Source organism: Aythya ferina (genome assembly GCF_964211825.1).
Source record: "Aythya ferina genome assembly, chromosome: 3".
Taxonomy (NCBI): domain Eukaryota; kingdom Metazoa; phylum Chordata; class Aves; order Anseriformes; family Anatidae; genus Aythya; species Aythya ferina.
Window position 1 is genome coordinate 17,625,388 of NC_140298.1, and position 24,830 is coordinate 17,650,217.

At 46.7% G+C, this 24,830-nt stretch overlaps 1 protein-coding gene and 1 long non-coding RNA gene across 2 annotated transcripts in view; one reads left to right on the forward strand and one right to left on the reverse strand.

The window, feature by feature from the left end:
• The window catches only part of EHD3 (EH domain containing 3), a 27,272-nt gene continuing 2,442 nt past the window's right edge, over positions 1–24,830 (forward strand). Inside the window, exons 1-5 of the mRNA XM_084512234.1 lie at positions 1–521; positions 5,946–6,122; positions 9,910–10,007; positions 22,989–23,401; positions 24,478–24,642. Of these exons, the coding sequence (XP_084368360.1) occupies positions 295–521; positions 5,946–6,122; positions 9,910–10,007; positions 22,989–23,401; positions 24,478–24,642 (1,080 nt within the window). The 5' untranslated portion in view covers positions 1–294. The remainder of the gene's footprint in view (positions 522–5,945; positions 6,123–9,909; positions 10,008–22,988; positions 23,402–24,477; positions 24,643–24,830) is intronic.
• The window catches only part of LOC311433289, a 20,316-nt gene continuing 10,287 nt past the window's right edge, over positions 14,802–24,830 (reverse strand). Inside the window, exon 2 of the long non-coding RNA XR_014690650.1 lies at positions 14,802–19,479. This is a non-coding gene — a long non-coding RNA (uncharacterized lncRNA). The remainder of the gene's footprint in view (positions 19,480–24,830) is intronic.

The following is a 24,830-nucleotide window of genomic DNA, read 5'->3' on the forward strand; positions in this document are numbered from 1 at the left end:
TTTCCTGGCGGGCGCCCCCCTTAACCGCCGCCCGCCGCGCGCCGCTCCCCTCACAGGGCGCCGTCCCCGCGGCATGCCCGCGCCGGCAGCCGTTGGCGCAGGGCTGAAGCGGCGCCCAACGGCGGCCCCGCCGAGCCGTTAACCGCCGCTAACGGCCGCTTGGAGCCTTGCTGAGGGAGCTATGCGAGGGTAACGCCTGCCCGCAGCCCGTTCGCACCGCCCCCTGCCCTGCGCTGCCCGGCCCCGGCCCCGGCCCCGGCTGTCGCTGCGGAGCTGGCTTCGGGCGGCCCCAAGATGTTCAGCTGGCTGGGCACCGACGACCGGCGCAGGAAGGACCCCGAGGTGTTCCAGACGGTGAGCGAGGGGCTGAAGAAGCTCTACAAGACCAAGCTGCTGCCCCTGGAGGAGCACTACAAGTTCCACGAGTTCCACTCGCCCGCCCTGGAGGATGCCGACTTCGACAACAAGCCCATGGTGCTGCTGGTGGGGCAGTACTCCACGGGGAAGACCACCTTCATCAGGTAACGTGTGGATAGTTTGGGGTCTGAAGGCTGCCCCTGCAGGAGCCTCAGCGGCTCTGCTTCGTGAGGACAGGGTGGGTGAGGCACCTGGTGAAACGTCAGGGTGGCAAGAAGTAGCCCAGGGCAGGGCATTGCTGTGGGGAAATGAGTCACTTCAGGCCCTCTTCACCATTCAGAGTGTGAAGCTGTGGAAAGCCCCAAAGAGGGGAACCCCTGTGATTGCTCAGGTCAAGGTATCCCCCTGTGGACCTTTTTTTTTCTAACTTCCTTGCTGCCTAAGCACTGTGGCAACCACCTAGGAAAACTTGAAGTGTCTTCTTGGGTTTGTACTGGCCTGCGTCTCTCCTTTCTTTCTCTTTCTGTACTGTGCCCAGAGGCAGCACGGGGATCCTAGCTGGAGAAGCACGTGTACTCGGGCATGTGCCTGTGGAGGAAAGACCTGTGTCCTGATGTGCTGCGATAGTGGGAGCAGCAAGTTCGCTCTGAATTGCCAGCAGCAGATCTGATACTAAAGCTGTAAAAGGGTTAAACTTTTCCAGCTGGACTTTGTTGCTGGGATCTCTGTTCAGACAGTTCTAGCTCAGCTTGCAGCAGCCTTTCTCTGGGGATCATAGCTGAAGCTGTGCTGTCTGCATTTCCTACGTGATTCATGGGCTTAGCGTTAAATTCCAGCGTAACTCTGGTGTGGCTGTGTTGAAATCTCCGGAATTACCCCAGTGTAAATCTGGACAGAGGCCACAAGCAGCGAGTCCCATTGTTCTGCCGGCACTTCTCGCTGAAGGAAGGAGCTCTAGAGAGAAGTGAATCAAATTGACAGTGCCCCTCCAGAAGTGACCTTGAGAAACGGCAGGGTGTTTTTGTGTAATATTCCTGTTACTTATTGCACCACTCAGGACCAAGAAAAGCATGCATTTCTGCTATGTTGTCAGACACGCAGATGACAAATGAAATTTAGCAATGACAAGGCCTTTCTCATGTTAGCAGCTCAGGTATATGACGAAGGAATGTGAATGACCCTCAGAAGCATTTGACATGTGGTTGGAAAGGGAGTTGCTCTTCTGAAAATGAAAAAAATGTTTTGTATAGCATAGCTGTCTGGTTCCACCCTAAATCTTTGTTCTGTGACTTGATACCAAACCTATTTGAAAGGCTCTTTCTGCCTTTCCAGTTAATGATGTTCCTGAGCAGAGATTTCCCTGAATGTGAGGAGGCTGCTGCATATCCATTCCTGAGGTTGCTGGCTGTGTAACTAGAGCATCCTTCCAAATCCTTTTCTGGATTGCCAGCATCAGCTTTTCCCTGCAGTCTCACCTGCATGCTGTTAGCAATCTCCCTGCCTTTGCCCCCTTCTGTTCATTTCTCTGTAAGCCTGGGCTTGTTTTGAAGCTTTCTTCAGAAGTCTGGCTGCTTAAACCATGTTCCAGGCAAAAGGAGAAGCTGAGCCCTCACTTCTGTGGGAAGGCAGAAAGCCCTCAGCTCTCTTCTCAGCAAGCTGTTGGGAACCTTCCTTCAGCCAGCCTCTGCCCTCGTCTCCCAGCCCCTCTGTGCACAGATAGGGATGCGTTTACCCAGGGATTATGGTCAGGCAGAAGTGACTAGGAGCTGGTGCTCTGCAGAAGTGCAAAATGGCCATGAGCAAGCCATTTGCAGGAAGGTGGAGGCTCTTTCTATTTAAAATTGTGCTTAAGAAGGTGAAAGTTGAGCTGTTGAAGAACCCGTGGGCCTCTGACAGCAGGAGGAGTGTGAGGGCCCACCACTCCAGCCTGTTCCCAGCCAAACAAAGGCAGGAGGTGCCAGAAAGCTGTGCTGCTTGTGATAGGCTTCCAGCATGAGCCTGCAGGTGCTGGTCATTAGGCAGCTGGGATAAACAGCAGATTAGCATCCAGAGTTACCATGGGATGGTGAGTAGGAGTTAAAGACTAGGAGCAGGGAGGAGGAGGTAAAAGGGGAAACAGCCAGTATGGCTTGGTACCAGGGTGAAACACAAAATGATCTCTCAGCATCTCTTCCATAAAATGTTGTCCAGATGAGAGGCGTTTAACATCTTTCCCTATGTGTCCCTTCCTTTCTTGCATCCTGTGCATACTGCAATGCAACTTACAGGTTTTGATTAGTGCTGCTAAACACTTGTGAAGTGAACTCAATCTCAATTTGCACCTGAATCCCAGGGCACCATTTTAAAACAAAAACATTGCTTTGTTCACCTATCCTAGACATGGGTTTGTTTCATTCCTTTGTTCCTGTGGAGTCTGAGGCAAAGCAGGGAAGAAACACAAGCTTCTGAGGCAATAAATAGCCAGAACCTCTCTGGAGAGAGCACCTAGGTGCAGTTTCTGGTGGTGAGGCTGCCCTCCTGTCAGGAGGAAGTGGCAGAAGCAAAGCAGTCAAGGGCACTGAGAAACATTCCTGGAGGCTGAGGGGGTGGAGGGAGGTGAGCTGCATGGGTCAGAGGCAGCGAAGTGAGACCAGCACACGGGCTAAACAATGCTGTGCTCTCTCCTTGTAGAGACCTGGGGAGCTGAGCCTTGTTTTGCTGTGTGAGAGATGCAGCGTGAGTGACACTGACAGTTCTCCACTCCTGCGTACTGCAATATCCCCTTTCCTTGCTCCCGTTTCTGTCAGCATCCTTTTAGCCAAGTCCTTTCTGCAGGGCTGGGCTCTGGAAGGCCTGGGTGTTGGGAGCGGGGCCACACCTCTGCCTGGGAACATCTCGCAGCTAACTTCCTTGGGACAGCAGGATGCCGCTGAAGCCTGCATCTAATGTTTCTGCTCTTAAGCTTTCCTGTAAGAGGATGGGAATGCAGGACAGAACATTACTCCCCTAATTCACTTAGATTCTGTGATCTTCTCTAAAAATAATCCTGGCTTCTGTCCAGCCATCCTGTTAATAAAATAAACAAGCCAGCCCGAGCTCTACTGACTGTCAGCGTGGTTTGCTGTTGCAGTGTAGCCACTCCTTTCCCGTACAGCTAATGGCTTACATGTCCTGGCCTCTCCGGCCTGCTTGTCACTGTGTGCACTGGGCAGCTCTGTCACCTCCCTGCATGGCCCTGAACCTTTCATCTTGGCCTCCACCGGGCAGCTCTTGCCACTTCCTCCCCCTCTCCCCTTCTTCCCTTTCCTCATCCTCTCCGGCATGCATCACCTCTGCTGCCACAGCATCCTGCAGGGCTCCTCCGTGACTCATCACTAGCAAATGGCTCCCTCCCCCACATCCTGTGAGGCACTCCTGCCTGGAGAGCCCGACTGCTTTACATTACTCCAAACCTGGTGGGAAGGATGCCCCATGCCGGGTCAGCCCTTGTGCAGCTTCTCCGCCCTTCCCCCTTGACCTTCTCAGCAGGATCGGGGACAGCAATGAGAGGGGGGCAAGCAGAGCAATGCTCTTAATCAGATACAGGCTCCAGATGCTTCTCCAAAAAGCAGATAGGCCGTAAATAAATGCTTGCCTCCTGCCTGGTGCTTTCCACAACCTTCCTAACCTGGTTAGAGGTTGCTCCCCAGATCTCCGATGGCGTACCCAGCGCAGAGTGAAGCACGCTGCTCTGCCTGGGGAAACTGCTCTGGAGCTGCTGCTTGTTCTCACTTGGTGTCTCCCACAGTCATTGTTTGCTGTCCTCTCCCAGGAACCCCACAAATGGAACAATCACGTGTTCTTCAGCTCTTCTGTTAGCAGAGGCAGCCTCTGTCACTGCCTAGCAGCAGCTTGCCTCCCCCTCCCCAGACAAGTGTCAATAATTCCCTTGTGTTTGACTGCTGTACAATGAGGCTGAGTGCCGCAGACGCCCTCCTGCACAATGTACCCAAACCCCCAGAGAAGCTTGACTTCAAACAGAGGCTGTGATACCAGACAGTGCCAATCTTTATCTCTGGTTTCATGTTGCTTGCTGCACATTTAGTCAATTAACATTTTCTCATAGTTTGAGATGTTTGCTGAGATTTGTTTTGTTGTATACAAGAAATAAATGCTTTGAAACATGAGCTCAGTGGAGCTGTGATAAAATTCTTTCAGTCAGCCTGGCTGGATAAGGACTGTTATATACGGCGCTTTTGCTTGGGTTTTCTCAGAAGCCTTGTCTGTAAGTGACAAACAAAAACCCCAGGCTTTTTTTTTTTTTTCCCTGTTGCTCAAAAGCTGTGTCATTGCACGTGCATCTCAAACCCCTATAAAATAAGTGGGTTACTGTCTTAGCAAGGCTGAGACCTGTCACCTGGAGTAAGGTGTTTTTCAAATGCACCTTACTTGTTGCACTTGATGCTTGTTATTACTACCTGCTTCTTTTATTTCTAATATTTGCAAGGAGAGAACTCAAAAGATTCATTGTTATAGGTAAGGTGAATGCTCACCTGTATATCACTCTTAAGATTAGACCAAAAGCAAAGTACAAAGCCAGAGCAGAGGTCCTGTAGTCCCTCACGTAGGAACTTTGATAAGACTCAGGTGAGTGAACCAGTGCTGACTGTTGCATATGCTGATCTCAGTTGTCAAGAATCACCACTCCTTCCCTTCCTCTCCTTTTTCCCCTCCCCCAGAACCGCTTTTAACATCACTTTCAGTTTTGTGTTTACCTTTCTGGCTCATCATAAAAATGAGGTTAAAGTAACAGAAGAGGAAGAGGCTAACAGAGAGAAGAGGCTATCTGATGTCAACAAGCAACACTAACTCTTACAGCCTGGTAGTCACACATTCCTCAGGTAACAATCCAGAGCTTGTCAGCAGGCCAGGTGATCCAACACCATCCCAGGGCTGGTCTTATCACTAAAGACTGCAGAAAAAAGGCATTCAGCAACTCTGCCTTCTCTTATCCTGTATCACCAGCACGCCTGCCCCATCCAGTAGCAGGCTGTACATTTTCTCCAGACTTCCTTTTTCTGTATAGCAAACCTGTAGCTGTGCTACAGGAGTGTGCAGGAAGGAGTGGAGACTTCAACAGCCAAGTAGAGGAGAAGCTGGCCTTTGAGTGACTGATTTGGACTGGGGGCTAAGCACATCAGTTGGGTGAGTTTTCTGCTGAAATGAGCAGCAGTGAAGTAATATCGGCACCAAAGGCCAGTAAGGTTTCAGGATTAACTCTCTGATAGCAGTGAACTGCTGTTTTTACCTCACTAAGCTAAGTTTGTTCTAAATGTCTTGAAGATTAAACTACACAAAACGATTAAACATGATGAGAATCCCTTGCCAGCAGCTGTAATCTTCTCATAAGTTTTAATCCTCCTGAAATGTAAAAGCTTTAAAAGTGGAGATTCCAAGTAGAAAAGCTACTGTGACACCTTTTAAAAAAAATCAGTGACAGTGCTAAAAATATTCTTGAAAGGATCTATACTCTTTAGCTACGTAATCTCACTGGGATCTTCAGGACAACTCAATTAGGACTTAGGCAGATCTCGTGTCATGCTCACACCTTGTTTTTTTTTCACCTACAGGTACCTGCTGGAGCAGGATTTCCCAGGAATGAGGATTGGACCAGAGCCTACAACTGACTCCTTTATAGCGGTTATGCAAGGAGATGTGGAAGGAATTGTTCCTGGAAATGCACTGGTGGTGGATCCCAAAAAACCATTCAGGAAACTCAATGCCTTTGGCAATGCCTTTTTGAACAGGTCAGTAATCAAAAACTTGCTCTGGAGTATATGGCTAAAACTTAACGAGCAGCATAGCTAGCAATTTAAACGGGTAAGGCATTACACTCTTCTTCTGCCTCTTCTTTTTCCCCATCCACGTGGCAATTACAAAGCCATCCCAGTCCTACCAGGCATGCATCAGTCACTCACTGAAGGGCAGATTAAAAAAGTGGGCCAAAACTTCATTTTAGCTGAACAAACAAAACAAAGAATAAAGCCCGGCCTGTCACGTTCATTCTGTAGGAGTCTAGAGGTAAATACTCTCCATTACATTTCACTGTCCCTTGTTCTTATATTCCTAGCTGCTTCTGTTTTGCAGTCAGTTCAGTTCTTCGAAGCTAAAGAGTCCAACCAGACCCAGCCAGTGAAGTTGGCAGAGTGGAACTGGTACAACACGCACATCTTTGCTTTCTTGCATTTCTTTCATAATTACTTGAATGTCTCTGCATTCTGAGGCCATATACATGTAACCTACATATATTTTGGTAACAGCTCTGAAGGTGCTTCTTTCCTACAGGAAACTGTCCAGGGGCTTTGACCAGTAGCCCCACAACATCAGGAATCTAACCTTTCCCTTCCCTAGACCTCGCCCAACCATCCAATTTTGGATCTAGGCCTTGCAGGAAGCCAACAGCACACACCCATGTCCTAGGGGAGCACAGCCTGTGCTACAGCAGGGAAATGGGAACAAACTGACTACACCTGTCACTGGCGCCTTCCCTGCTAGCACAGGATGGGAGACACGGCCAACTGTTCAGCCAAATGACCAAGAAAGCTGGGCTTGGACTCCTTTTCTGACTTCCAGGCTTTGGGAGTGTCTGTCCAGAGAGTGCCTCGTCCCCTACCAACTCTAACCACAGGAATGCCAGCGTAGGCTGCAGAGAGGCAGGCAAGGGCATGGGCCTGCAGAGAGACCTGGGGAGAAGCTTGATGAGAGAAGAGGGACCTAGCTGGAGTTACTGCCATGCAGAGAGCCTCACTGCCCGTAGAAGCAATATCTGATCACAACACAGGCTCAAATACTACAACATGGTCCTTCACTAGACAGATTTTCAGCAGTTTTCAACATCTTGCAAGGCCTGGAACGCGTGTACCTGGCCGACAGTTCACTGCAGAAGAGAAGCAACCTCAGGAGTAATGAGGTCAGGCATGGAGTGCAAAAAGCAAGCACACCTGGACTGCTGGACACATCCTGAATGCAGTTTGCTCCTAATACAACAAGGGATCTCTGGTGTTGCTATGTATCTGTTAGCCTAGTTCGCTGCATCATGCTGTGCTATCGCTCTCTCCTCCTGCTCCTCCTTCTCCACGTGAGGACGGCAGGGCAGAGGGGCGCAGCAGGGATTCAGCAGCAGCTGAAGTGCAGTCCTGCTAGCAATGTGGAGAGTAGCCATGACAGCTAATTAACCCCTTTTCTGCAGACAGAAAAAGAATGGTGTAATGATTTCTGTGCAGAGATGGGGCTGACAAGCTGTCTTGAGATGAAAAGAGACAGCTCTGCAGTACCATACTCTGACCCTGTTTCCTTTCCCCCCCCTCTTCTTGCCCCAGGTGCTTCCTAGGCATTGAGAGAAGGGCTTGTTTTCCTCGCTCCAGCTCTGCTGGCAGTATCCCAGCTTTGGAGGGGTCCCATCAGAGAAAATCAGGGATACCAGCCATTGCTTTGGTATCATGTTGGCTTTGTTGATGGTTGCAAAATTATTCCCAACCCTCGTTGTCTGTCTTAGGGAGCTAAGGTAGAGTTGTTTCTGCTTTTTTGTTGTCAGCAACAGGAGGCATCATGGATAACAATTCCTCCTCACCCCCATACTCTGCCTGTAGGGGTAATGAAAGGCCAGTTTGGCACCACATGCATCCCTTAGTGCGGTCCAGGACAGAATTGGGTCATGCTCCCTGAGGTACCTGCAGTTCTGTGGGGACAGCTGGAAGACAGCATCCTTAAGAACATTGCCAACAGAGCCAGAATGCACTTCTTAAGCTAGCTTCTGACCTTCTATCTGCAGTTTCCTGTGGAGAACTTTCCCTAGAGAAACCTATGGAAGATCCCCTTGCCTGTGACCTCTGGAGCCTTTGTTCTCTGCTAAGGCTGGCACCTATCAGGAGAACTAAGCCAGCCCCCTTTTCTACACAAGGTGCAAAGATGCTCCCTGTTGCCACCTGTCAAGCTGTGGATGGTGGAAAGAGGCTGAAATATTTGCACTGAAATATCTGATAGTGTAGGAATGAAGGCACTTCTCTGACCCACAAGGATTCATTCTTGTCAAAATGATCTTAGAGTTCTACAAGTGGAAAAAAATGGGGTGAGGTTGTGGAGGAGTTCACTGCTGCAGGGATTTCATCAGAAACCAGCAGAGGCTCTGGCTGCCTTGACTCATCTAGTGGCCATTATGTCAACTCCGGTCCTTCTGTGGTTCTGCTTCCTCCCACAGCACCATTTTTTATGCCTCAGTGTTACACCAGCCTATTAATATACATACATACATAGACACACGTATATTTATAGCTGCTCGGAATGCTGTCACAAAAAGGCTGTCCACAAAATGCAACCAGGAGCCATGCGAGCAGATATGTTTTTGCTGTTAGCAATGACAGAAAGAGATGAGCTGCAGCCCTCTAAGAATAAGCACAAAGTGCTCTTCTCAGCTAGGGATTTGTGTAGGCATAAGATGGTGAACAGCTAGGTGAAGAGGAATTGCACAGAAATGGAGCTGTGGAGGGGAGACGAGTGAGTGAATTACAAACCTAGTGTGAGTCAACAGTGTCATACTTCTGTGAGAGAAGTAAATACCTTCCTGAGACATACAAACAGAAATGTCTTATGTAAGAGAGAAGGAGCAATTCATCCAATCTGGTCACTACTGGCCAGGCCACAGCTGGAATACCACATCGTGCCAGAAGATGTATGTGGAACAACTTGAGAAGAATCTGAAGGAAAGCTGCAAAGGCCTTCTGTGACTTGGAAAATGAACTAGAAAGGCAGCTACAGGGAACTGGAAGAGATGGAAAAGAGTCTGGTTTTCTTTAGAGGAAAGGCTGAGGGGAGATGCAATAACAATAGGTATATGTTGCTGCAAGAGGGGAAAAATAAACCTTGTCTACTGTGTTTGAGACTAAAATGCATTGCAGCATGGGAGATTTAGATTAGACATTAAGAAAAAGATTTTGCTGTAACGATAATTAAGAAATGGAGTAGAGTCCCAGCAAAGGCTGTTGAATCTGCATCATGGGTTTGACAAACACTTCAGACAAACATCTGCTTTGAAGCAGGAAGACAGACTAAGGTTTCTGAGATCTCATGTTGCTCAGACTTTAGGGCTTCCATGGTGCAAGAATAGCACGCATTCTAAGACCAGATTTAAAAGTAGATTAAAAAAACCCTACAACTTTGATTTATTTAAATGAGTTATTTCAATTCATTTGAGTTCACGTCCCTGCAGCAGAATGAAGAAAATGAAATACCACTTCTTGCTAAAATACGAACAGAAAAAAAACAAATATGGATTTCTGAATTGTTTTTCTCACAATTTTGGGGACATAGAAAAAATGACTCACGTCATAGGTCATGACAGAGACTCATGTTCCAGAAAAGCCAAAATAATCAGAGAAAGTGCTCAGTTCTGGCAGCTCTTTCATTTATTTAAATCAAGACTAATTCTAACTGAAGACTTGTGAGATCAGAGCCTGGATTGTCCCATGTTGCCTGTAATGTTCAATGCATCACGAGTACTTTTTTGGTTTTATTTTAAACCGAATTATTTTTGCACAGGTTTGTATGTGCCCAGCTACCTAACCCTGTGTTAGAGAGCATCAGTGTCATTGATACACCGGGAATCCTTTCTGGAGAAAAGCAGAGGATTAGCAGAGGTAAGTCCCAAGTTCAGTTCTTTTCCAAATCACGGTAGTTAAAATTGAATGGACTATGTGGGTTTCCTCTGAAGCTGTACAAATTCTAGGCAGAAACAACAGTCAGGGCCTCTCAGAGAGATGCCATGACTACTGATGTTCCTTCGAACTTAATTTGCTATCTGCCACAGAGAATTTAAATGCTATCAGGTAAGGTTGCTGACAGTGTCAGCAATACTTATATCTCTTTGGTATTCCCTAGTAGAACAGATTTCCATCAGAAAGTGTCAAATAATACCTGTCTACTTCGCAGAAGCAATTGCTTTCAGCGACCTATTGATGAGCCCTAGGCAAGGCTTGCATGGCAATCAACCTGATTTCTTTCCAATCGGCCTCGCAGGTTTCTTACAGTGCCCACGCTTCCTGAATGTAGTGCTGGACTGGATAAGGGCTAAGCTGGCACTCACATTCCTTGTTGCAGTTGCAAATCTGGAAATAGTGGGGATACTAAATGATATTCTTATACTAATACTAATGAATAGCTCCAAGTTTCTAAATGGCTCAGGGTGACCCTCTGAAGTGGGCAATATCTCCATACTTTGAACCTCCTGTTTGCAGTCATTTCCTTACTCTGTAGGATGATGGTGGCATAGCTCACATTTCTCACAGGTTCCTGAGATAAACCTGATAACTGTACAGCATTTTAGTGGAAGGAAGCCAAAAGTAGTGAAAACATGATGACGACACACACGTTTGAGTTTGAGGAGATCAGTCCTCACTCACACTGCCTATTAGCAATGCACAATTAAGTTTCAGCAGCATAGGCACTACTCAAAAGTACTGAAGCCTTTCCCATATCTCAGTGTTCTGTCCCATAAGATTTCTGTTGATTCAGTTTTATAACTCACTTGTGCATTGAAATTGCTCTTGGAAACTTCCTTTTCTCTTCCATCAAGGAACTACCTTGTACAGAGCCAGCCCTTGTTCATTTTACTGGGATCTTGCCTCGTAGGGAGCTCAACTAAAGGAGCATCAATAAAGCTATAAAAGATAGTTAGAGTTAGTTAAGACTCACATTAAGCTTTTCCAACATGGGTCTTAGCACTGCTAGGAGATCATGAATTCCTTCCAGACAGTCAGAAGGTAGCAAGATGCGCACACCTTCATCAGAGGTATGTAAGCATTCTTCCCTTCAACAGAAAATGTTTCAAAGCAGAGATAATCAAAGTTTATATGGTATAAACATTTTTCAGTCAAAAAAAAAAAAAGCTACAGAAAGCGCACAGTTCTCTCTGGAACTATTATTGTGATGAAAACTTGCTTAGGAAAAACCACTTTTGTTCATTTTCTTTAAGAAAAACAAAACACAACTGCTGCCTTGGTGTCCCATTCCTGTGGCTACACCAGTAAATACCAGCAGTGCCAGAACACAGCTGGTACGCAGTTGTGTGCTGTTAGGAAAGTTACAGGTGGTGCACTTTGACCCAAGGCAACAAACACCTCCCTGAGCATCTGGGAGCAGCCCAAAGTACAGGTTAGGTGGGATCTCACTGCACCCTCACACATAGCCAGGACAGCCTGAAGCTGGTTCCGTGGGCCACATCGGGTGGCTTTCCAATAGCTAGAGGACAAGCTCCTCATCCGGTTTAGATCAACATAACGTTGTTGAAGCTGGAAGAGCTCCACTGATTTCTGTCTGCAGGGGATCCAGCCCAGGGAGCAGAAAGTCAGAAGAGGGCTGAGGTGCTTAAATTTAGGAAGGGCTGTTGCCAGGGATTAGCTTAAGCTTTTCTCAAGGAAGCCAGTGTTTGAAAGGGAGTGCTCGCCTTCTGCCTGTCATGGCAGAGAAACAGAAAGTGGTGAGGCTGGTGCGTTTGCCACTAGGCTTGCAAGCCAGCTGCCCTGATCAGCAGATTGGTTTCGGAGGCAGACAGAGCAATAACGCATTTTCTAGACAGAAAACAAGACGGTGCCAAAAACTGCTGATGCAACAAAATGCTTCTGCCCTTCTCTACCTTCCAGCCTGCTCAGATTTCATTTGGGAATGTCGCAAAACCTGGGAGAGATTTCCCAAGAGACCTCCCAGTTCCTTAACTGTTGGGAGGAGGGTAGCTCTGCTCCCCCCATTATTTGCCAGTAGGATGTATGTTTTAAGACCCTCAGATCAGAGTGCCAGTGAGAATCAGGGAAGGGAAGGGGTAGGAAAGCAGCTTTCTGTCATAAATTTGAGAGGGAAAGTACAAATACAGAAGATATGGCAGGCATTCCTGCCCTGCCCATCCCATGTGAACCAGCAGCATGTCTAAAAATAGGAAATTCCTCTCGATGGGAACGTCAGAAGTCTGTCTCTTTTCCTATTAAGAACATTAATTAATCTATACAGTGCCAGCTTAGCAATCCATCAGGGCTCATCATGTGCCCTGTTGCGTCCATGCTTCAGGGACCAGGAGCAAGGAAACTGTCTTTCCAGGAATGACTCAGAGGCCAAGGCCAGGTTCTGAAGCTCCTCGTCAGTTTGGACTACGCTGACTTAACTTCACTGCCTGTTTGCTGTAGTAAAAATTACCGTGACAGATAAATGCAGTGCCTTCCCCAGTGGGCAGGCAGCACTGAGCGCCAGTGTTGGAGCTAGCAGCAGGCAGCTTCGTCCAGCCAGCTGCTGGGCTTTGCAAACGGATGGCAAACTTTTCTCCAAGGAAAGCCACATAAGGCAGAAGCAGAACTCTGCCCTGGCTCTCTTCCAGGACAGCACTACGTGATCATATGTGCCATCTTCCCCACACGGAGCAGCCCGTGTTGTTTCCTGCGAGCAGACTTGCAGGTCTGGGCCTGTCAAGCAGTGAAGGGGGATGCAAGCTGTCATCTGAAATCCACATCTCCAGCACATGCAATGAGATCACCAGCATCGACGCAGCTTTTGCTGCACTCAGATTCTGGTAAAAAGGTGTAGCCAAGGAGCTGCCTGCACTGCTCCTGTGACTTGTACAATCCTTTGTGAGAGGCACCCATGGTACCGTAGCTAGATCCTAGGATACACAGATTTACATTTACAAGCCTGGTGAGAAGTATTCCCAGGATGTCATGGCTCAAAGCATCCTCCCCATCACTGCTTCTGTACTCACCTTGCCTAGAGAGCAACCATTTCTCCTCTAGTCTTTATCACGTACTTCGTTCACATACAGAATGTCATCAGATTGCCCTGTCCCTCACTCCAGGTCCCTTTTTAGTTGGTTGTTTCATTTATTGTCTGCAGCAGAGCATAAGGCAACAGCAGGCTGTGGAATTTCTCATAGGAGAGAGAGTTGTAGGTACCAATGCAACAGAGCCTGGGTTACTTGGACGATTTTGGTAACAGCACAGATGCTATCCGTTTGCAAAGCACTGTTCAGGTGTCACATGATGAGCCCTCACCATCCTGCTGGGATGGAAGATGAGAAAGGGAGGAACGGTACTGAAATAAGTGAGGACAAAGGGGAGGACCTCAGGTCATTCAGTACAGCGGAGCCAAGACAGGAGCTAGGACTTACTCATAATTCATCATCTCGTGCAGTTTGCTGTGCTAACTGAGCCACCTGGTAACAGCGGCTCAGGCACTTCAGTAGCAGTGCATCCCTGGGCAAGGAGCTTCACAAACTCTGCTAACCATCAGTCCTGACCTACACATGCCCTGAGCTAAGCAGGTCCAAGTCCGCCAAGTTAAACAATGCCATTGCCAAATAGTATTTGATCCCTGTTTGAGGGTCATACTTCCTGAATACATGCTGAACACTTCATCTTCACCCGCTGTTTGTCACCTCCTCCCTTTCCTGCGTTATTAGCAGTGAGCACAAGGTCACAGTCAAGCGATGAGGACTGTCAGTGGCATTCCCCAGCAGCTTTCTTTCATAGAATCAAGGAATGATTTGGGTTGGAAGGGACCTTAAAAATCATCTAACTCCAATCCCCCTGCCATGGACAGGGAAACCTACTACTAGACCAGGTTGGTCAGAGCCCCATCCAGCCTGGCCTTGAGCACTTCCAGGGATCCAAGCCATCCACAGTTTCTCTGGGCAACCTGTTCCAGAACCTCACCACCCTTACATTAAAGAACTTCTTCCTAATGTCTAATCTGAAATCTACCCTTTTTTAGTTTAATGCCATTCCCCTTTGTCTTATCACTAGGACCCGCTGACAAATATTCCCTTTTTAGTTATTGAAAAGTTCCTGGTCTCCCTGGAGCTTTTTCTTCTCCAGGCTGAACAATCCCAACTCCTTCAGGCTGTCTTCACAGGAGAGGTGCTCCAGTCCCTTGATCATCTTTCTGGCCCTCTTCTTGATTTGTTCTAATACCTCAATGTCTTTCTTGTGCTGGGGGCCCCAGAGCTAAATGCGGTACTCCAGGCTGGGTGTTATGAGGGCAGAGCAGAGGGGGAGAATCGCCTCCCTCAACCTGCTGGCCACTCCTTTTTGATGCAGCCCAGGATATGGTTGGCTTTGTGGGCTGCAAGCGCACATTGCTGGCTCACGTTGAGCTTCTCATCCACCAACACCCTCAAGTCTTTCTCATTAGGGCATGTTTTTTCCAGCCTATTCCAGCCTTTTTCCAGCCCTCCACCCAGTTCCATCTGGTGACTGTGATGCAGCCCAGGCTTCCCATAGCCAAGGGAAAACATACTAGCCTCGTTCTCCCTCTTGGGAAGGAAGAATTCCCGATTACCAGTAGCTTCACTCTGGGATATTCAGTTACCAGCCTGACAGTGAAAGGAAAAATGTAAACGAATAACAAACAGTCTTGGGCAATCGCAGAGCTCTCAGACTGTGTTTTGAACAGCCATAGTTGGAAGAGAAAGCAAGCACCAAGAGAACTGATGTTATCATAGAATGATGTTCTCCCACTTCATTAAACGTTTAGGGTCCGATAGACCCATAGAACCTCCAAGTTGGAAGGGACCCTCAAGGATCATCAAGTCTGACTCCTGGGTACCTGAAGGACCACAAAAAAAAAAAAAAAATCAGATCATGTGTGTGAGAGCGTTGTCCAAATGCTTCTTGAACTCTGTCAGGCTTGGTGCCGTAACCACTTCCCTGGGGAACCTGTCCCAGCACCTGCCCACCCTCTTGGTTAAGAACCTTTTCCTGATACACAGCCTGAACTTCCCCTGTTGTGGCTTCAAGCCATTCCCTCGGTCCTGTTGCTGGTCATCAGGGAGCAGAGCTCAGCACCTGCCCCTCCGCTCCCCCTGTGAGGAAGCTGTAGACCACCATGAGGCCTCCCCTCAGTCTCCTTTCCTCCAGGCTGAACTTCAGCCACTCCTCACGTGTCTTGCTCTCTAGGCCCTTCACTATATTTGTAGCCCTCCTCTGGATGCTCTCCAATGGTTTTATATCTTTCTTATCCTGTGGTGCCCAGAACTGCACACAGTACTTGAGGTGAGGCCGCATCAGCACAGAGCAGAGTGGGACAATCCCATCCCTCTACTGACAGCAGTGCTGTGCTTGATGCACCCCAGGGTACAGCTGGCCATCCTGGCTGCCAGGGCACACTGCTGGCTCGTGTTCAGCTTGCTGCCGACCAAAACCTCCAGATCCTTTTCTGTGGGGCTGCTCTCCAGCATCACATCCCCCAGTCTGTACGTATAACCAGGGTTGCCCCTTCCCAGGTGCAGAATCCAGCACTTGCTCTTCATAAACTTCACATTGTTGGGATTGCCCAGCTCAGCTCTCTTAATTTGTCCAGATCTCTCTGCAAGGCCTCCCCACCCTTGACAGTCAGTAACTCCACCCAGTTTGGTATCCACAAACTTGCTCAAAAAACCCTCAAGTCCTTCATCCAAATCATTTGTGAAAACACTGAAGAGGGCTGGTCCTGAAATGGAGCCCTGGGGAGCCCCACTAGTGACAAGTCACCAGCCTGATGTAACCCCATTTACAAGAACCCTCTGGGCCCAACCCGTCAGCCAACTGTTCACCCATCTTATTATGCTTTTATCTAATTATAGTCTGGTCATTTTGTCCAGAAGGATACTGTGAGAGACAGTATCAAATACTTCACTGAAATCCAGTAAGATCACATCAACTGGCTTTGGTCAACCAGCTGGGTGACCTTGTTGTAGAAGGAAATTAAGTTTGTTAGATAAGACCTTAGAGTTTTGTCACGTGTTCTGGGAACAGCATGATATACCCTGAAAGCATCTAAAAAGGAGGCATTTCAAGCATTTGCTATAACAGTCCCCTGTGATTATTTGTGTTTCACTCCACCCAGGAGGGTGAAAGTGCAGCGTGATCAGTTGTGGCCTCGCAGTCCACTTCCATGACTACAGCACAGCAGCCACGCTGCCAACTTCCCAGACTTTAGCATAGTCTCACACACACGCTGTCCCACTGAAAGGCAGTCACATAGTTGTACGGTGACATAGCTCTGGGCTTCCTGTAAGGACAAAAATGTAAGGAAAACCTGCACGCATCTGTCCCTTTTTATTTGTAGAAATATCTGAAGCCACGAGCATGACTAACTCATCTAACCTGAAAGCAGGATGCAAACAAAAACTCAAGACTATATATATCGGGTTTTTTTGAGGAGACCGAGTTCATTTTGTCTGAGGGAGATGTGGAGAGAGAGGAGCTGTCCTCATGATTTAGGGTGGAAATACTGCTTTGTTTTGCATTTCCAGAACTGGAAGAAAAAAATAATGCAAAAGAAATGAGATTAAGTATTTAGTCGTGCAAATAGAAAGGTCTATGTTATTTATATATTGTTTCTTTTAACTCCTGTTAATATATGGCAAGTCCTCTTTTTTTATTTTTAAACCAAACAAGTTTGATTTTTTTAGAACTGTTGAATTTGTACATTTTATTGTCTGTCCCTTGTGCACTCCAGACATTCCCTAAGGATCTCCTTTATTAAGGAAGGAGGGTCATGCCCATCAGTATCTCAGTTTGCATCATTTCTGCACATCACGTACTCTTGCAATGTCCTGAGAACTCACTTTGTGTTTGGACACAGACAGAATTCCATGAGGTTTTTCATTATAGTCTGTGCATCAGCACTGCTCTGGAAAATTGGTATCTCTGGAAAACCTAGCCTGGATTCAGATACCTCCTGAGGTGTCAAAATCTGGCTGTGGGCTGTTTTGAGGATTGGCCTAGATGCCATGAGATGCTCAGTCCATCTGTCACAAATTGTGTTCCTGCTCCGGCAGGGGGATTGGACTAGATGATCTCTCAGGGTCTCTTCCAATCCCTAACATTCCGTGAAATAACGAAGATACAAACGAGTAACAGATAAAGGGGAAGAGTTCTGTTGTGTGTACAAAGAAGCTTACAGTTGTAAGAAGTCTTGGCTCTGGACAATGTTTTCATCAGTTTTAGTCCACCTGAATTGAACTTGTCTAGTGAGATAGATTTCACGTAGCTTGCACTGACATAAAGCAGGAGCCTCGTCAGTCTCCTCATCTCTTCTCAACCATGAAACCATTGCTCTAAACAACATGAAAGCCAAAGTCCCTGGTATGCCACTCCACTTATTAATGTAAATGTTAGCATTAGAAATTTGACACCAGCCCACATTTCCTAGCTGAGAACATTATGCAGATTTGCTGTGGAGAGCTGAGTCCCTTTACTTTTGCTTTGGAAACCTTTAAGCCTCCGAAATGGATGTAACATTTCCACTAATTCTTGGTACTGAGGGAGAGGACGTGCAGAGCCCTGACAGGAGGATGCTGCTCCTATTGCTGTGAGTCACCAGCTCTAAGACAGATGATTTCTTCAGGTATAGGCAAAGGCAGAATTAATCAGCAAGCTCTAGAAACCTTCTCTAGAAATTATGACATATCGCTCATAGAAGTATTCTCATCCTGTGGAATTTCTACTTCCCAACACACCCACAGACACGCGTTACATAAATCTCTTTATATCCCGTTGGAAGGCAGCCACTCCCAGAAAGGAAGCAGCTTTTTCACAAAGATGCTTTAGGATGAGCTGCAGTGAGGTATATGCAACATTCATCCCTTGATTTTCATCATCCTTTCTAATCCATTCCTCGCTGGTTTCACCAGCTCCTCACCTTGACAGAAACCAAATCCCTGTTCTCTGCTTTCCCCTGCTTCGGTTTCTGTCACCCACACCTGTACCATCCCTCCCTGAGCCTCACAACAGCCACCCCTGCCTTGCTTCCCACTCACTTTGTGTGTCCTACTCACTTCGTGTAGCCCTTCCTCCTCCTTTCCTCCCTTTATTTCCTCCACCTGACCATCACATTGTCTTGAGGGCTGTGATCTAGTGGGCTTTCAGTCTCTGGAACACCCCAGATTTAGGTGGATAGTACCAAGGGAGCTCCCAGGGACTAAACTCACCAGGAATGAGGTAAGTTGCTAAAAGCAGTGGCACAGTTTAAAAAAGCAGCTTTGTGTTTTTCAGCATTTCTTCATCTTACTTTCCTCCTTCCATCCCACCTGACCTCCACCACAGGGTCTGTGCCCATAGTTCCACGAGACAGGCAATTCAGTGGTGTGCTTACCATCAGCCAAAAGCAATGCTGAGCTACTACATGAGCACTCATTGCTGGTTTAAATGGCTTTAAAATGTTACAGGCAGACAGGTTTGATGCTGGGTCTGGTATCATTTGTCTGCACAGAGTCAACGTAAAGACTGTGTCATTCTTTGTCTGACTTGACAGAAAAGTAATTGCATAATCCTGCCGTATCTTAGTTAAATACTTGCTGCCAGGTATTCCAGCAGCGCACAGACAAGTATTCATAAAGCCACAGTCTGCCTTGCAGCGTCTAGGTGTCAGGGTGTCTGCAAGAAAATCGCTTCCTCTACAGGATGAATCTACTGGCAGTCATCTGACTTGTCAGCTTTGTGTTAAATCTGTTGAGTCCTTCTCATGCTGCCAGAATGAAATCTACCCCCGTGAAAGAATATCTGATGGAAGGAAATGGTACACTCATCTTGCCCATTTCTTCTAGCACTGCATAGATGGGATTCATTTTCTGTTCATGTCCTTATGTGTTCTTCCTTCACAGCCTTCTCTGGAGGTTGTGAAACAATCCACATCAGCGATATTAAGGCACGTTTAAATTGGTCTGGTTTTCAACAGCAGAAGTGTAACCACAAACAACCAGGAATTACTGAAGAGAAAATTTTCCCCTTCACATTTTGTGTGAACATCCCTGTAATAATTCTTCTGCATTTATGCAACTTTGGCAAGCAGTTGGCTTCCCAAATGCCATTTAACTTCACAATAAACTGCTGTGGTATGTGGATAGCTTCGCCCATCAGTGACACACTGCCAAATCTGGCTGCCTTTGTGAGAGGCCTTAGCAACGCTCTACAACACCGAGATAGGGCACAAAAAAACATAACGCATCCGCAGAGTTATTAACTCAACTTTGCGAATCAAGAGGGACACTCCGGGCAGAAAACTCCTAATTTGACAGTAGGTCAAGACGAGTTCTTGGTCTAACCTCACACTGAAATAAACTGCCAGAAGAATGTAGAGTCAGGTCCTACACATCTGCAACATAAAAAATGGACAAAATAATATGAAGTGAGGCTATAATGCTTAAATTTAGTTACAGGATGAGCCTTGCGTTTTCAGGTGTTCCAGCTCTGGTTTCAGCCAGGCAAAACATCCTGAGTTCTCTATGCTATAGAAAAGTCCTCTGAACTAAACATTAAAATATTAGTTTAACTTTATTTTTAAATATCTTCACTAAGAGCTTGCTTCCCCTTAGAGTTTTATACCCAGTCTCCCTGCTATCCAAATGCTTCTCTGCTCCAAATCTACTCTTTTATATGCTAAAAGCAAAACAAGAAAGTCAGCCCTACAAATTTCCCATGTGGGAATTCCCTAGGCAGCTGTCTGTGTGGGAAAATACCATCACAGAGCTCTGAGAGTTGACTCCAAGTAGATGGTTGTAAACACAGGTCCGTCCTGCCTGCCCTTCCCTCTTGTCAGACTACATGTAAGTAGAGTTGCACACAGAAGTTTCTTGCTTAGCACCAAGAGGAAAGGCCTCACACATTCCCATAAGTGCCAAAAGTGGGACACATGCAAGGAGTGTCTGGGGATTAGGTTTCTTTCCCAGCACAGGATGTAAGCCAGCCCATGCCGTTGTGACTGCTCTGAAACATCAATATTTGCTACTTCTTAGGGCTTTGTTCTGTTGTAATAGAGATGTGCAGGACAGCTGTCAGCAGATTATCTCTAAACACATGGAGAAGCTGGGAAAGAAAGGTGCTCTGCCTATCCGTCTAGACATTTGATGAAGTCTACAAGGACATTCTACACACATTGTATGTTACTGTAGCAGCTAGGAACATACCAAGATCCCAGCAGATATTAATTTCCTTTTCCTCTTGGGTAGAGCAACATTTTTGTCTGTGGATAGGAAATAGAGACTCAGAGAGCGGATGCCTGAAGTGCTGCTGCAGATCTTGGCTTGACACATCTTAATGTCAGCAGATCACTGGAGCTAAGCACCTAACGATCCTTTTAGACAAATCCCAAGAACCAGGCAGATCAACGGGCAGACCTCAGCTAATACCAAAACTACAATGCCACTTCTTTTTCTTCCCTCTTTTCAGAGGGCTCCCTACCTTTACTGAATCACTGAAAGCTGTGCTGAGAGTCAGGTGCAGACACCTTCCCCACCTCATCCCAGCCCCTGGTAAACACCCTGAAGAGCAGCAGTTGTTACTCTTGGTGGAGGGAAGCCATCCATGTTGACCTGAGACAGGACATCACTGTAACATCACTAGGTGCCCAAGAGAGTATGACTCAGTTTCTCCTTTGATCTTCCAAGGAAAGGCTAGGAGAAGCAGTCATGGTGCAATTCAAACACATGCCAGCTTGACAAAAAGCATCCCAGTCAAGGAGACTTCATCAGATTAAATGCACCAACTTCTCTGAACAAAGTCACACTAATTGTTTCTGTGGTGAAAAAGCAAGCTGGATGGCTGCATATGCAGAATAAGCTATCCTGCCACTGATTTCCAGCACAGCCCAAGCCAAACTGACCATTAGGTATAGATGTGCATCCAACATTTAGCGAAGTTAGTGTTTTTTTCCCCCCGTTGCAAATCCATTGATCTCCTCAGAGGGAGAACTTAGAGCCTGAACCAAGTCCAAGTGAGATAAGGTGTTGGTATTGATGCTGTTCTGCTGCCAACGTGGCCTAGTGCAATTTAGAAAAGAAATAAGGATAGCTTTAAAACAGCTATGCAGTTAGACCCACGGAGATGAGCTCCTTACAGGCAAAATATCTAAGGTTAAAAGACTGCTGACATCTGAAAGCAAACAGAACCACCTTTATTTCAACTATAAAGTCTGATTCATGAGAACGTGTGAGATCAGACACATGGACTGGACAGGACATAAAAACATAATTTATCAAGTGTTGAGTAGGTCTCCCATAAAGGTAGTATTAGCTGAATTATCTGAAGCTCTCAGCATCAAGTGTGAGGTGAGTGAAGAGCTGGGGACCAGTATCACTTGTGGCTGCTGGAAAAGACACCACCACATGGTAATGGAGTGACAGGCCAGGGGCTTCCTGCTCTCTGATTTCTGTGGATCCCATGGAAGAAAGCAGGGCAAGCTGTTTAAATTCCAGAGCACATTTGTCTTCTTTCACCCCTTTGTTTGTTTGTTATGAGCAAACTATGACCGAGATAAAACACAGCCCAGTAATAGTACCTAGCATGTAAAGAAGTTCTTAGTAGCAAACAGCTAACATGAATTTATGTATCTGAAGAGAAAGGTTCACATGGGCTTTGCTCCTGACTTCAGAGCCAGGGTTTCACCCTGATTTGCTTAAAGTCACAAGATGGAAAAGGCAAAAATCAAGATCAGAGCTCTGCAGTCCTCCCTTCCATAGCCCTCACCTAAAGAGCGGGATGCCTCACTTGTGCTCTAGGAAAGATGAGAGGGTAAAGGGGGAAAAACAGGGAGGGGGAAGGCAGTGAATTAATGCTTACACATTAATTCATGAAAGCTAAGACGAAAAAAGTATGTTCAAGGATTTGAATGCAAACAGCACGTGATCTGTCCTGATGATTCCTGCCCACCAGGAGAAAAGCTGTGTTGCAAAGCAGAACCAGTACGGGTGTTTTAATGAGGACAGCACTCTGGCAACACAGATAACCCCAAGTCTTGCACAGCACAGGAGAGCCTTGTGGAGCAGAGAGGGAGCACCAATCTCATGATGAGGCTTTAAAAAAGATGAAGAAACACCACAGAGCTAGGAAAAAAGGGTTATTTTGTTGCTGTCATTTTTAAAACATACGCACGTTATTTATCATGCCTTTATCCTTAGTTCTGAAGTAATGAAATTTGAAACTAGTGTGTTTAGTTGGAGTCCACCTCTGCTGTTCATGGCAATGCTGCCTAAGTAGCAAGTACTTAGCAAAGCAAACAATTCATTTTGCTTCGTGCACATGCAGCAGATGTGAGAGGATGATTACTCAGCTATGGCAGGTGATTTGCATCCTGGGCTTTGAATTGCATGGGACAGTCTCACACAACTAGACTAGACCTGAGCGTTATTAAGCAGTAGAGATACAAATCTCAAACCAGTCTGGGTGCAAATACTAATTATCTAGCTTTCTGCTGCATCTGTAGGCTTTGCTGATGGCCAGTAATTCAGAAATGAGACGTCCCTGTCTTGTTATGTGCAAGACTTCTGCAGTAGCAGTTTGCCTATGTTCAAACAGCTAAGATGTACGTTTGAACGAAGCATTTGTAGCATGAGTTCAGGACTTCCTGGGTGATCTCTTAATCTGGAGAAGATGAGAACCTTCCTGAAATGTGCAAGTCTTAGATGTTTCATAATGAAGAGCACTTCCCTCTCTACCCTCTTTGTGGCAAAGAATGAGGTTTCTTGTTCACTTTATCAAGCTACTTGAGCTGCCAGGGGAAAGCTTTTTCTTTGCGAGCTTACCCTCAGACTGCATGATGCAGGTATGACCACCAGCCTTCGCTACACCTGTGCGTGTGTCTCTCTGCTCTTCCTCCACCCCTTGTAGGTTACGACTTTGCTGCTGTCCTGGAGTGGTTTGCAGAGCGGGTCGACCGCATCATTCTTCTTTTTGATGCGCACAAGCTGGACATCTCAGATGAATTCTCTGAGGTCATCAAGGCCCTGAAGAACCACGAGGACAAGATGAGAGTTGTTCTCAACAAAGCTGACCAAATAGAGACCCAGCAGTTGATGAGGGTGTACGGTGCCCTTATGTGGTCCCTGGGAAAGATTGTCAACACTCCTGAGGTCATCAGGGTCTACATTGGCTCCTTCTGGTCCCACCCGTTGCTCATCCCTGACAACCGAAAGCTGTTTGAGGCAGAGGAGCAGGACCTGTTCAGGGATATCCAGAGCCTTCCCCGCAACGCAGCCCTAAGGAAGCTGAACGACCTCATCAAGCGGGCACGGCTGGCCAAGGTGGGTACTGGGACGGGAGAGCCCGGACACTCAGTTTGGGCCATCCGCAGTATACAGGGTATGGGAAAGTGGTTTTGGCTGGTATAACTTGCATAGCTGGTGGATCCTACTTCTCCTCTTCCCCTTCTTATTTCACTCAGAGGCCTAGTGTGTTTGTCCTATGCACTTCAAGGAAGATTGTACCTCCTTTGCTTGGTGCAGCAGCCACAACAGGCCTGAGTGAAGAGTTGCTCACAGATCAAAGAAGGTAGCACTTGAGGGGATGCAGAAAGCAGCTGCACTGTGCTAGCAACTTCAGAATTAAAACCAATTCCATGTGTCAGAATCACACACCAAGGGAAGTAAGAGTCTGGAGGTCTTTTGCCTTAAAGAGAGAAACCTAGATGGATGCAGAGAGTGACAAGAATGGCAGATAAGCCTGCCATGAACATGAAATATACACACACACACAGAGGTATATATCAAGTGCACTGCCAGAAATTGCATTTCTGATTATTTAGAATGAGCTGAGTTAAGCTCTCCATAGCACTGGGAACAGACCCCTAATAATTGAGAAAGAGAGCCTGAAAGATACCCAAAAGCTTTCTATGAAAGAGAAAAAGCTTCCCCCACCCCCGCATCCACAAAATAAAGATGTGTCACAATATTGCATACAAAATTCATTGCCATCAGTCACTTCTGCTGGGGATACTGGAATAGATTCTGTCTTCCAGAATCACCAGTGCTAACAGGAAGTATAATATAAACTGATTCTTATGAAAATGGTTGTTCTGGCTCTGTACAGTCCTCATACAGAGTACCAGAGTACTCAATAGCATAGTGTTTTGTAAGTCAAAGGCTCATTCTCACATTAAACAAAATCTGGAGTTCTAGAGTCTGTATGTTTGGACACAGCTGAGCAGCACTTAGCACTAGAGTGATAATCAGCAGATAGAGGCGAGCTGAGGAGCTAAGCTTGCTCCTCGGGATGGGACAAGATGGGTTGACTCCTACACACAGGTACTGTCTGTTGGGAAGACCGTGATGTGTTCTTTAGCACTTGTCTTTTTCATTCCATATCATGTAATGCCCTTCAGGTCCATGCCTACATCATCAGCTCTCTAAAGAAGGAAATGCCCTCCGTGTTTGGGAAAGACAATAAAAAGAAAGAGCTTGTTAACAACTTGGGAGATATTTATGCCCGCATTGAACGGGAGCATCAGATCTCACCAGGAGACTTCCCTAATCTGAGAAAGATGCAGGTAAGTGGTGGCGTCTTGTCCAGAGCACAAACATATAAGGAAAGAATAACTGCAGGGAATATGACAGAAGCCACAGTACAGACCTTTATTATCATTGCCTGTGCAAAAGGCCTGTTGTAATCTTGGGGTGAGCCTTGAACTGTGTGCAGGCCATGTTTAGGCACACATGTAAACATTTTTTTTTTGCA